Below are 14,044 nucleotides of genomic sequence, written 5' to 3'. Positions count from 1 at the left end.
AAAAAGTGAGATAACTGGTATTATTTTATATTATTACAAGTCTCTTCAAATTTGGTTTGCCATAAAAGCAGACAGCTAGATTCTCATACGTACTTTCCATTCGATATGTTGTAGTATCAATATATTGTTTTGATCGAAGCATGTAAAGAAAATATGGCTTCACAGAGATATATATTTGAAAAAGAGAGGAGTATTTTAACAGCCTATTTAGATAACTGGATATTTTTCTTTGGCCCTTCACCAAAACCCAGCAGTTACTAGTTCCTTAAAGATTAATGTCAATATGAAAACGTTTTCATACTCTACCGTATTAAAATCCATTGGTCTATCCTGCGCTTTGAACGGATCTTTGAGCCAGGCATGATTTTCTAACTTGTACTTCACTATTTCATTTAATCCTGGTCATTTAGAAAACACTGGTTCACTGAATCAGGCAAATCTTCCAAAGGTCGATAAAATTTGTTCGACAATATAAACAAAAAAATCACATTAGTTAAGGCCATCAACAATCTTATCAGAAAAGCCTCTAATCATTGGAAAGCTGTCGTCACACAAAGGTATATACAAGTTTTTCAAAATTCAAATTTTCACTTCAAAGCTCAAATTTTATATTTGTCACTAAATATGTCAGTTTTTTTTCTTAAAATGAGAGACTATTCATTTTTGAGAAAATGTCCACCCAGTCCTCAACACTGAATAACTATGGTTTATCTGTCATTCATTCTTTAAAATAAAAATGGTAAAAAAAAAATATATATACATATATATATAGCCAGTTCAATTTGCAACTCAAATGCACAAATGCTTTATTTACCCTGAGACAACCCTTGTACTTTGGCATGCACACAAATTTAAAAACACATGTATTAAAGGTCCAGATTTAATAACATTAATAATGTTTACTGCTTCATGAAGAACTTTCTTCAAAGTGGTATTTTATTTATTTACCACGAACGCATAAAGGCAAAGAAACACACTGGCTTGATTCATGCTAAAGTCTGTGCAGTTTTACTCATCATTGCTTCTGGACCATTGGTACCCATGTCAACACAGTGAAAAAGGCAAGTAAGGAAAATAGCTTTGACTTTGCTGACACCCCGCAAAAAGGTTTTAGGACACCCAGTGGTCTGCAGACCACTTCCTTAAACAAAAGTGCACTGATTGCTCTGGAATGGTGACAGAAGCATGAGTAGAAAAGAGTGGAAGCATACCAAAAATTCGGCCCTTTTCTCAATGCTGACAGGACTCATGGAGAGTGTTAGTGTTCCTGGTAGCTGTGTGCCTTGTAGAGACCCACAGTAGTTCTTGTACTTGCCAGACTAGACTCAGACATTGCTAGTTTTCTGTAATAAGACAGCCTGTGCAGTTCCAATGAGTAGTTTTGCTAACGGACTGGTAAGTTCTAGACAGGCAACCTAGACTAAGTAATGTCTTAGGCTGTAAATAAGGCCAACATCTATTAAAAATAGGCTTGGCCAGGGACGCCTGGGTGGCACATTTGATTAAGTGTCTTCGGCTCAGGTCACGGTCTCCCGGTTTGTGAGTTTGAGCCCCCCGTCAGGCTCTGTGCTGACAGCTCAGAGCCTGGAGCCTGCTTCAGATTCTGTGTCTCCCTCTGTCCCTGGCCCTCCCCTGCTCACGCTATCTCCCTCTCAAAAATAAACAAACATTAAAAAAAAATTAAAAAATAGGGTTGGCCAGAATATATGCCAGTTGTTACACAGAGCAGTCAGTGAATGTGAGCCAACTTGCGGGCCATCCTCTTCTTTCAGAAAGCTGTGAACTCAGTTCGTATAGAATCACAAACAACAACAAAGTACAGCTTCACAAAAAGCAAATTTGTACCCACATTGGTAGCATTTGCTTTGGAGTTATCTCATTTCATGAGAAATGGAATGACTAAATAGTATTTTAATGTTTTAGCCCTGGTGTAACAACTAGGAGTTTTGGGCAAGGCCATGACCTTCTCGCTGACTACCCATCTCAAGACTGAAAAAGAGCATCTAAGTACTTAGGAAGAATCAGTGTTGACTCTTATTTTTGAAGTTTAGCCTGAACAACACAATCTGTCATACCACTACACTTTCTCTTTGAGATGAGGGGCACTATGAATGCTCATTATTCAATGATTTGTTCATTCACCAGGAATACATCCCGACTAACATAGTTCACTGATTCTAAGACACACATTTTCTTTTCACATTTTAACATCTCTGAGGTGGGGAGTGTCTTACAATCAATGACGTACTTTTTAGTCAAAGTCCTGTTGGGAAACAGACAACAGACTCAAACGGGAATTGGAGAGGACATAATGAAAGGATTATAATGGTGTGGGCATGGTAAAGGAACTCAGTAAGGGGTACTGAAGCACTTCAAAGCTAACAGCATCAAAGGATATTTACCACCCTAGGCCTACAGGGCAAGGGGAGGGAGTGACAAGTGGAGCCCAGAGAGAACTGTATGTATAGTTTTAGGACAGATCACCTAAGAGGAGCTGTGACAGAAGAACAGTCTCTAACAGTCTTCAGCCTAGCAAGGGGGAATAAACACCCTGAACTTTCTGTCCTCTTGTCCTCTAATCTACCACTATTGGCTCCAGTTGGCCAAATGCAGCGTAAAACCAGAGAGCAAAGTAGCAAAGCACAAAGCAGTTTGGAAACCACCTGATACATAACAGGTGCACAACCAAGGTCACTTCTGATCCCTTCCCTTGTCATTACCTACGATTTATTTAGCGCAAAGGGAGTGATGGTGTCAGGGTTCAGATTTACAGAAAGATAAGTGAGCAAAAACCACAGTGATGGTCGAATTCAATAGCTGAGCCCCAAGAAGAGTTTTTCAACATCATCCTAGCCTTAGAAACGAAAAGCAGACACTCATTCCATCAGTGTGTGTCAATTCAACAAATGTGCTTTTCTCCAAAGACAAATAAGTATAAAAACAGGAGGAATATAGGTGACATATAATCAGTCCTCAGGGATATACAATCCATCTTCAAGTACTCAGGAATAACTTGTAACAGAACACATTAGAGATATTAGGAAAGTGAATTTAATGAAAAAGACATTAAAGTTTGCAGCGAGTACAGGGTGGCACAAAGCTTTGGTTTGGGGTACATATTCCATACAGAAGCTTAGAAGTAGGCATGTTAAACATTTAAGTATTGCTGCTAATTTTGCACTAAACATGGCAAGACAAGTAAATAGGAACAGTTGAAGAAAACCAAGAAAACTAGCAAAATAAATGCAGACTTCCCATCATCTCCAGGGGATTTAAAAAATGTTACTGTTTCCTAGAGTTTTCCATCCTTTTCTCTTTATTTAAAAGCAAAGATACTGTATCATATACTTAAAAATGTGTTAAGACAGTAAAATCTCATGTTAAGTGCTCTTAATGAAATTAAAAAAAATACAAACAAATGAACTATCAAACCAGAAAAAGACATGGAGAAACCTTAAATGCGCATCGATAAGTGAAACAAGCAAGTCAGAAAGGGTACATACCATATGATTTCAACTAATGACATTCTAAGAGAAGGCAAAGGAAAGACACTACAGTAAAGTAGACAGTAAAAAGATCAGTGGTTGCCACAGGTTAGAGCACAGGAGATTTTTATGGCACTGAAATTATTCTGCATGATGATGTAATTGTGGATGCAGGATATTATGCATTTGTCAAAACCCACAAAACTGTAAAACACCAAGAATGAACCCTAATATAAACTACGGACTTGAGTTAATAATGATGTACCAGTATTGATTCATCAACTGCAATAAATGTACTACGCCAAGATGTTCATTATAGGAGAAACTTGTTGGGGATGGTGTAGTTGTATATGGGAACTCTCTGTACTTTCTGTTCAATTTTTCTGTAAACCTAATACTGCTATGAGAAATAAAATCTATGGATTTAAAAGCAAACAAAGAAGTCAGATTCCTATCTGAGCAAGGGTTTAGGAGAATAAATTGGCAGCCAAAGCAGGTGGGTGGCAGAGACAAAGCAGAAATGAACACACTCACAGGTAGGCTACCCAGCCTTTGGCAGTTTGGAAAATTACCCCTCTTATTTCTTCCCAAGGAGAGCCCCTGTTCTAATGTCCCAGTGAGCCAATGATTGTTAGCTGTTCTTAGGATATTGAGAGTTTGTCTTCCTTCTCCAGCCCACTAAACTCTTAGACTCATCTTCAGGCCCAGAAAAAAAAAACAAAAAAAAAACAACCAAATGAACTGCTTGTGACAACCACAGTCAATCTAGGAATGGAGACCAAGTACATTCAGTCGGGCCAATTCTTGCACTGATGACATGGTGCCCCTCTCAGAGGTTCTGTAAATATTTGTGTAACATTTGAGGAACACCTGCCTGGTGGAAGGGGTACAAAGAAAACCCTCAATGGAAGCACCCCCCCTTTCCCTACGTCCTTAGCAATTCATGTCTAGCCCAAACTGTAAACCTTATTCAACAAAACAAACGCTTTGCCTCTAAATAGACCTGTCTTTCTTAGAATTTATCAACCATGAATCGCTCTTCAGGCATGGGGTCCCTTCTTCACTTATTTATTGAAATCGACATTATTTCATCCTCCTAATACCATACTTTTCCTTAGAGAAGTTCTCTACCTCATTACCTTTTCAGGGATGTTTAGTGCCCCTTATAACTTGGCACCCCGGGAAGTAGCCAGGACAGCCCCTACCCAATCCCGTAAACTGGCTTTGTGCATTCAGATGCTTTGCAAGCATATGATTCTAACAGGGCTGGGTTTTGAGGTAAAAGGAAAAAGCTGAAAATTAACAATAATATTTCCATTAATCCATGTGGGATCATGAGGAGTTCCTAAGGTTCTTGTATAAACCCCATTAGTCAGAGGGACAATGTAGGAAGATATTTAGGAATTAAGGAGGACAAATGAAGGTCAAAAGCAAAAAGATCCAGGAAATTCTAGACATCTATTTCTTCATATCAACTGAAAGCCAATGATCTCTCTTCAAAAATGTCCATTTATGAATAATGAATATGAGGAAAGGATAGAAAAGAAAATATATTCCCAACCTGCAATTGCTCTAACTATAGTTTAACCATAAATGATGGACATAAACTGTCTTGTAACAGAATGGTTCCCTTCCTTGTTTCCAAGTGAGAAAGATTTTAAAAGTGTTATTGTTTGGAATCATCAATTCTCATGGATTTGCACAAACGAGTGTCAACTTTCTGAAGACAAAATTAACCTTGGGCGAAGCAGAAAAAAAATGCATGGAAGGAGCAATCAGACTCTTTCCCAAAGTAAGCAGATCTAACAATAAAGAGGTGAAACGAAAATATTTAGATTCAAACACGTATCTAGTTCTCTGTTCTTCTATAAGGAGCCTTTTTTTCCCTCACAAATGCCAATGACTTAAACTTTTGCTTTAAATTATAATAAAATATTTTACTTTCTTGCTGTGTTAATCTCTGCCTCAACCAAAGAAAAAGAAAAGCAGAGTTAAGCCTCCCTTTGTGCTGAGATACTAAAGATAAAAATATGATCTACTACCCCATATGAGTGTTTTGTCATGTACAGGCAATACTAACTACATATTCCACTTCCCTTTTCCAAATATGGAAGGAACCCCCTGCCAGAATAGTTTGATGAGTTCTAGGGAGGCAAATGAGGTACAAATGCTGATCTTTGAAACACTGTGCATTCCTCATAATGCCAAGAGTAGTTTGTATTTCTATGGAATTTGTTTCAACAGAACGGTAAATTTCCTTCTGTAAATAAAAAGCACAATTCTGAACAACAACCCTGTGAGGAAAGCACATTTGATCTCTCTAGCGTGAAGGATAAGCAATGGGCCACAGAAAGAGATGGTCTTTACACCAAAAGAGGGTGTTAAGGAAAGGCATGGCAACATGGTTTGCTTGTAGATTCCACAACCTGTCAACAAAAAAACTGACCACAGTTTTTCTCCCCATCAAATAAAACACATTTTGAAATATTTATTATCTAGTCAGATGAAGTAGAAAATTCCAGCCTAAAAATAAATTACTATTACCCACAATGGGTAATATAGCACAAAATAAGATTTTCTTTCTTCCTTTCTTTCTTTTCCTTCCTTCCTTCTTTCTTTCTTTCTTTCTTTCTTTCTTTCTTTCTTTCTTTCTTTCTTTTTTCTTTTCTTCTTCTTCTTCTTACTCTTATTCTTCTCCCTTTTTTTGTATTTCTATACACTGGAGACCACTTAATTGTACATAGAATGATTAAGTTCCATCCAAGCATTCAGGAAAAGAAGGGCCCAAGAGATTATGAACAACAGAGTGCTGTATCTAGCTCACCAATGGCCTCCCCCACCCCAGTGGTTAAAATTTACAAAGCATATTTACATATATTACTTTCTTTCATATCTTCAGTAACTCCAAGTTATCCTGATTATTCCTATTTTACAGGCAAAAAGATCAAGGCCTAGATTGGATACTTAACTTGACCGAGGTCACATAGTTGGTAAGCAGTCAAGACTTGAGCTAATATCATCTGAGTCCGAGGTTAGGCTCCTTCCGTTTCACCATGATTGCCTTGCAATGAACAATGTCCAAGTTAGCCAAATCTAACCTGCCATCATGACATAGAGTGAGTCCAGTTATTACAGTTGAGTTATTTTGTCTTCTTATGCAGTGTTTCTCAAACTGTGATCCATTTGTATCAGAATCACCCAAGAATCTTGATTAGAATGATGGGAATTTCTGAGGATTTTGTTCAGTAGGTTTGGAGCAATGCTCTGGAATCAGTGTATTAAATTCATACTCCGGATGATTCGGATAATCCTTTGGAATCCTCGATGTGGCTCAATTTCCATGGCTATTGTTCAAACTTTGCTAGATCCAATTTTTGTTATAGTGTTACCTGTGTAGATTTCCTCCTCCTGTTTGTTTTAATTTCAGAGGCCATAAATGACACCATTATAGGAGGAGAGCCCTTCTGCCAACTTCTAAAGGCAATGCTCTGTTTAATGTGAAACATCTATATGGAACAAAAAAATAAACATTGATCACAGCCCCAAATGCCATAGGCTTTTACTCTGAGGTACTTCCGGGATGATTCAATATTTCGATCTACTTTGCTTCTACAAGTAGGATTTGCCCTTGTTTCTTCCATGACTTTCTCCTCCCCCATCAAATATAAACCTTAGGGTAGCAGGTGATGATGAGACTGATATTACTGTGAATCAGGCGGGTCATCCATTAGTTACTTAAACACTTAAAGATCAATGGTCATATATTTGTGTGGGTTTATTAAGGAAAAGGAGACTAGGATTATGAAGTTACATCAAAATATCTTTGTGCTTGGCATTTCTGTGTCCTGGAAGATCTACAACATGATGATTCCAGTTATAGTGACAATGTAAGTGAAATGAGAGCTGATAAATTATCTTCCAGATGTCCTGAAAGTACTGTTGACAATCTGAATGGATAAAGTCAGGCTTTAAAGCTTGCCCATATCCCTTTACAACTTGTGTGATTCAAGCGAGGGAATGCTGAGGGCTGAGATGTCCTGACAAGGACACTCCAGCAAGGTCATGGTACCTTCTGAGAAGGCAATATGGAGAGCTGGGCTGGAGAGCACTCTCTGTGCTTTTATCTGTGCTGAGACAGACTGGGCTGAACTGTCCAGCTGAACTGGCTCAACTGGGTAGATGACAGTACAAGGCACCGAGACAGGATATACTAGAATAGGAAGAATTGGGTACAAGGGGAAGGTGGAATAAAGGGTTCCATTTTGACTATGTTGAAAACATGAGCTATGCTGGTGGATAGGTCATATAGGTAGGTGGGTCTGAGTCTAAGGCTGAGAGGAAGGGTCTGGGTTGGAGATGTGAGTTTGAAGTTATAAGCATATAAAACTACGAGGGCAGCATACATGATAATTCCAGAGATGGTGTATGAAGTGATAAGAAACAACAAGCACTGAAGAATCCAATGCTTATCATTTAACAATCTTTAACAGAGAAGGAGAGGGAGCAACTAACGACACAGAAAAACTAGGCATATATGATATTGCAGAAGGCCTCTACTGAGGGGCTACTGGGTTATTTTCTATATTTTGCAATAAATACTTTTGTATGTACTCATTTCTCACATCTGTATCTATCTCTGTAGGACAAATACCCCAAATTGGAAATACCCAAAAATCTCACTTTGAATTTCGAAGTGTTGATGTTTGAAAGAAAAGGTTGTTCAGAAAAGCCACCAAACATAGATAGCTTAGTTAACCATATTTAACATGGCATTTGATAGGAATGGTTAAATAAATTTGCTATATCCCTATAATGTAATACCCTATATGCATAAGAAAGAATGAGGCTATCAATCATTTCTGCTATGGAAGAGGAGAAAGGCAGACGGACTTTTCACAATTTTGAACTATTTGAATTGTGTGCCATTCACATATGTAATCTAGATTTAAAAATATTTGTACTTCTACACAATGCTTAGTAAAAAGAATGACATGAAGATCAATTTACCTTTTCTCTCTGAGAACAACATTGCAGGTTTCTGATGGACTTCTGCATACCTAGGTTTCGCATTGTGGAAATACCCAGTTAGATGTTGGATTTTATGAAACCATAATACAGAAAACTGCTCTAAATGTGGCAAAGATCTGAACACATAAAGTTTATGCTCATCTAGAGTTTAAGTTATAGATTTCAGAATTTATTATTTTGCCACTTTTATTGTTAGTGGATAAATCTACTTCATTTTGTTTACTGTATTTTTAAAAAAATTTTTTAAATTTATTTTTGAGAGAGAGAGAGAGAGAGAGAGAGAGAGAGAGAGAGAGAGAGAGCAAGCACGGGAGGGGCAGAGGGAGAGGGAGCCAAAGAAGTAGACTCCAGGCTCCAAGCTGTTAGCACGGAGCCCAGTGCGGGGCTTGAACTCACAAACCATGAGATCATGACCTGAGCGAAGTCGGACGCTTAACTGACTGAGCCACCCAGGTGCCCCCATTTTGTTTACTTTAGAGATGTTTCCATACTTCACCATCATCTCCCTCTCACGTGTCCCCAAAATATCAATGAAGACAGAATGGGTCAGGTCAAGTGTGAAGACAAGTTTTCCAATACAGGAAGTAGTGATGATCTTACACTTTGTGTTTTGTTTCTTAAGAAGGGCAACATAGGGATGGGAATTTGAGTTTTTAAAAAATATTCCATATATACTGAGCTATACTAGACTGGTAACTTTAATTTTTGAGAATTAGCCTTTTTTGAATAATACTGAAAATGGACTGCTTATTCCCTCAGAATAATGCTAAATATATTCTTAAATCAGTTTTCAAAATTCAAGAAGAAATTTAGAATATGGAAAAATTAGCTTGAATAAGCCTAAAGATGATTCTACCTTTCTTACCACTAAAATTCAGTTTCTATCCTTTCAAAGATTTTATATGAATTCAAGTAAAAAAAATGAGCTGAGGGGCTAGACTAGGACTCTGGCAGAAAAGTCGATCAGGTACTTCATACTGAAGTAATCCGACTCTGCTCCACCTTCTTTCATCTATGCCCTCCTCTCCACCTGGATAAGCACAAGATTATGCCAGGGGCTACCGTAGAAAGAATAATGGCCTATCAATCACAGCCTGGATTTAAGTCTGAATATAGTCATAGCTTCCATAGGACCTTAGCCAAGTCATGTCAGCTCCCTGGGCTTCAGATTTGGAATATGCAAAATGAGGAACAGGTCTGAGGTACCTTTCTGCTTCAACTACCTTTGCATTTAAGTTTGGTGGCTAAAGCATCTAGAATTCCAGGTAACAGAGAGTATGGTAGACTGAACTACTGGTAACAATTCTTCTTCCCTTTCTGCATCATCAATCTTGCCATGGCTTCATCATGCACAGATGGATTTTCCTGCCTCTTGATTTTAGGCTTGGCCATATGACTTCCTTTGACCAAAGAGATATCAGTAAATATGATACAAGCAGGGGCTCAAAATGTGCATTAGTTCTTACTTCCTTGTAGTTAGTGGCTTAGAATATTTTATAAACTAACTGTTTATAATAGAACTAATTGTTAGGTCATAATTAGGGTGACCCTACATCCCAATTTTCCCAGTTCAATCCTGGTTTACATCTGTTGTTCCAGTATAATAATTTCGTTCTTCTCATTCTCAAAAGTGGGCTGATTTAGATTATAAATTATATAGTCACCAAAAAAACCTTTCAGTTCGTCTTGAAAACTTACCTGGTTAATCCACAAGTTTGCTACAATAACAGGGCCACCTCCTTGTCCAAGCAACCATCCCCACCATGCCTTCTTTGGACTGTGGGGATTCCCAGGGTGAGAAAAGGGTAGACAGTATTCCTTCTTACTCTTCAAGTGATCTATATTCTGAGTGGCCCTTTTATCCCTCAAACCCTTTTAAGAAACCTAAAATAACTTATTAATAGAAGTTTAGGGACTCCAAATCTCTACGGTAGTTTCAAAGAAGCTTGCACCATTTCCCTTATGGTATAAAGCCTATGAATCACTGTACAATTTGCTTGCTGACAGGACAATGTGACACACTTTCCATCATCCAATCAACAAGGCCTTGGTCCATGGACATATGGAGGCACATGCTCTTATAGACACTCAGCAAGTCCCTAAATGTTCATAACACTGACATCTCTCCCCGCATGTCCCAGTTCCCTCAGGTGAGAAATGGCAGGGAAACAGAATCCCAGGTACCAAGCCTGATAATAACAGGAAATGGCAGCCAGACAGTGCCTGGAGGCCCCATTTTGAAGACTGGTACCTTCAGAGTCTACACTTCCCCATGCTGGAACGGAGCATGAGTACACCCTCTACGGGAGTCCCGGGATTGTCGGCCATCTTCTGCCAAAGGCGTTGCTCTTCCCCCTGAGAGTCCATCCAATCCACGTTCTTCCCATGGCTCATACCTGAAGAGGGGGAAAAGGAGTGTTACACTTCACAGATGAAACATTTCGATCTTCTGGAAGACACTTATCAACCTCTAAGGGGGTCTTTTGAGCAGAGAGTCCTTCACTGGCTTGTTTTTCCTTATCACATCTAGTGAGTAGTGTTAGTTAGAACGAAAGACTTCCTTTGTAGTCTGACTACTCACTTCTGCCAAGATGAAGAGAAACAAATCAGGACGGCCCTAGTGGGGCATTTCCACCACCCTCCAATTTGGTAGTTTATCACAGAGCAGGCTCTCTTCTGGACTGAGTTAACCTGACAGAACAGGCTGAACGGGTCTCTGAAGCACTCGCTTTTTAACAAGGCCCCTTGTTAAACTCCCCACTGACCTGGGGATTTTTCACTTTAGTGGTATAGATATTCTTGGCTCTCCTTAGAGTATCATAGAGGCAGGGTTGTTCTTAACAGGAACATAGACCATGGTGCATGCAGACCCTCCATGTCTTACTTAAATTATGGAATAATGAGAATCTGGGGGGCTACATGTGCTCTACTACTGTCATTTCCCTCCAATTCACCCTGTTGGCTTGCACCTTGTGGCATCAGTAGTATGCTTCCATAATCTGTTTAAACAACATTAGATGTTATTTTTTAGCGGGGAAAATGGGTTTCCTTTCAATTCAACCAGTGAGTAATCTGAGAAGAGGATGAAGTAAAGTTGGTCTTGGAAATTGTTCTCTCCCCTGTCAGAAGTCTGTGCTGTCTTGGTGATCTTCTCCTGAGCAAAACATGAAATAGCACCCAGGAAGGTAGGTGAAATTCACTTAGACTAAGATGTAGGTGATATTTTATAAAAGGACTGAATACAAACATTTTATATCTTAAACTTATAGCCAAAGGATGCAAACTTATGTAGTAGTATTTTTAACAATGAACAGATTCTTGGCTAAAGGGATGGAGCATGTGTGGTAATTTCAGGAATCAGTTAAGCTGAAACTATGTGTGCATCTATTACACGTTAACCGGCAGGAACCACTCTTCTGCCCCATGCCTCGTCACAGACCATCTCAGGGTCCCCAAGTCCCTCACCAGTTCCAGAATTCAAACGAACTCCTCCCAGAAAGATGTTGCTGGAAAAGGCCTCCTTGTCCCAGACAGTAAGTTCTAGGCAAACATTCCTTATGTCCTGGGGATGCAGGCCACTGAACATGAAAGTATGGTTCCACTGAGGGTTAACACTCTTTTTTATTACCAGAGTTTTGTGCTTGGTGGCTTTGCTATCATCAGGGAGCAGGTAGCTGCAAGAGAAAATGCAATCAAGCCATCGGTGAGACAGTAGCAATGGCATCCTTGAGTAGTCATTTCAATTCCCCATCATTCTTTAAAAAAATTTTTTTAATGTTTATTTATTTTTGAGAGAAAGAGAGACAGAACATGATCAGGGGAGGTGCAGAGAGAGAGAGGGAGACACAGAATCTGGAACAGGCTCCAGGCTCTGAGCTGTCAGCACAGAGCCCGATGTGGGGCTCGAACTCATGGACTGAGATCATGACCTGAGCTGAAGTCAGAAGCTTAACTGACTAAGCCACCCAGGCACCCCCAATCAATTCCCCTAATTCTTAGTATGTGTGTGTGTGTGTGTGTGTGTGTGTGCATGCGTGCATGTGTGTGTGTATTTGATTTTTTCTTCTAGGTTCTTCTATGCTTAAATCTAGATTTAAGTGGATTGGTTTATTGTTTATTTTAAGTAGGGCGATAGTAAAATTCCTGCATTTTCCTTTCTAATCCTATTTTGGTCCCTCATCTTGAAATGAAAATATCTCCTATAGTAGGTGCTTACAATAAATAAGACACCTTGCAACACTTGAGATTTCATTTCATGCACCAAGAAAAAGACTCCTTATCTCCCAACATTCATTCTCTCCTTCTTCTTTAAAATACTCATTTTTTTTTTAGGTAGGCACAAGATTGCCCAGAATAAAGACAACATTCCCAGCCTCCCTTGCAGCCTATATAGCTGTGTACTAAGTTCTGGCCAATAGGACACAAAAAGTGGCTCTATATGAAGTTTCTGGGAATTACCTTATGGCTGGAATTTGGATGGCATAGCTGAAACTCCAGCAGCTATCTGGGCCAATGAGGTGAATACCATAACAAGACAGAAGAAACATGGGTCGCTAATTATCATGAACCTTTCATACCGGCCCTAGATACTTTACCTTTTGTGTTTGCTTACATGCAACAGAAAAAACTTTGCTTTCTCAAGCTCTCTTAAAAAAATGTAAGGTCTCTTGAAAATCAGCTCAATATTTAAGTGTAACCAGGGAGACAATTTACTAGAAAGTTATAGGCCCTTTTTCATTATAGAACAAAGATACTATCTTTTATTATCTCTGCTTTGTAAATGTTCAACAAGATACAGTGAAAACTATGTCAAAAGATGTTAAATCACCCCTGTAAGGTGACAATGAGGCCATAGGAAGGAGCCATCCCCTCATCCCACCAGACAGTGAGCAGGAAGAGGCCGGAATGGATGGTGGGGCTGATGAGAGAAAATGCAATGGCAGGATACAAATACAACATATCTTTTGTGCTTAAAACCATTGTGAGAAAGACTGAAGGACAGATGGACTGGGACTCAGGCCCACACACTCACCAGCAGGAAAGTCCCAGATATCTGCTTCTCTTTATTATTTGCTTTATCAAAATTAGAATGTTGTGAGGGTAAAAGTTTGACTCATTTTCTTATAGAGACGATTATACTTTTCTAAGAAGGATTGATGAGAAGAACAGTAATGTGATTGACTCAAAGAATTAGCCTCGTGCCTAAAATCTATAATAAATCCACAAAACATAAAGAGAAAGAAAGCCAAATATAACACTACAGAAAATCATCAATCACAAAGAAAGAGAGCAAGAGAAGAAGAGAGGAACAAAGAAGAACTACAAAAACAACCAGAAAAACGATGAACAAAATGGCAGTAAGCTCCTACCTATTCAAAATGATCTTAAATATAAACGGCCTAAATGCTCCAATAAAAAGACAGAGGATGACAGAATGGATAAAAAAACAAGATCCATCTATATGCTGCCTATAAGAGACTCACCTCAGACCTAAAGACACATACAGAGTGAAAGTGAAAGGATGAAAAAAT

The 14,044-nt window shown here is 38.9% G+C and overlaps 1 protein-coding gene across 6 annotated transcripts in view; it reads right to left on the bottom strand.

The window, feature by feature from the left end:
• Nucleotides 1–3,035: 3,035 nt before the first annotated feature.
• SYTL5 (synaptotagmin like 5) overlaps nucleotides 3,036–14,044 on the bottom strand; it is a 288,860-nt gene continuing 277,851 nt past the window's right edge. For 5 of the 6 annotated variants that reach the window (XM_045471711.1, XM_045471715.1, XM_045471714.1 and 2 more), the window contains 3 exons: nucleotides 11,979–12,187; nucleotides 10,765–10,909; nucleotides 3,036–8,542 (listed from right to left, as the gene is read on the bottom strand). In XM_045471711.1, the coding sequence (XP_045327667.1) occupies nucleotides 10,767–10,909; nucleotides 11,979–12,187 (352 nt within the window). In that variant the 3' untranslated portion in view covers nucleotides 3,036–8,542; nucleotides 10,765–10,766. The remainder of the gene's footprint in view (nucleotides 8,543–10,764; nucleotides 10,910–11,978; nucleotides 12,188–14,044) is intronic. The other variant, XR_006710868.1, reaches the window with a different exon arrangement.

Source organism: Leopardus geoffroyi, chromosome X, assembly GCF_018350155.1.
Source record: "Leopardus geoffroyi isolate Oge1 chromosome X, O.geoffroyi_Oge1_pat1.0, whole genome shotgun sequence".
In the NCBI taxonomy this organism is placed as follows: Eukaryota; Metazoa; Chordata; class Mammalia; order Carnivora; family Felidae; genus Leopardus; species Leopardus geoffroyi.
Note: the sequence above shows the minus strand (reverse complement) of the source record. Positions and strands in the feature narration are given on the sequence as shown.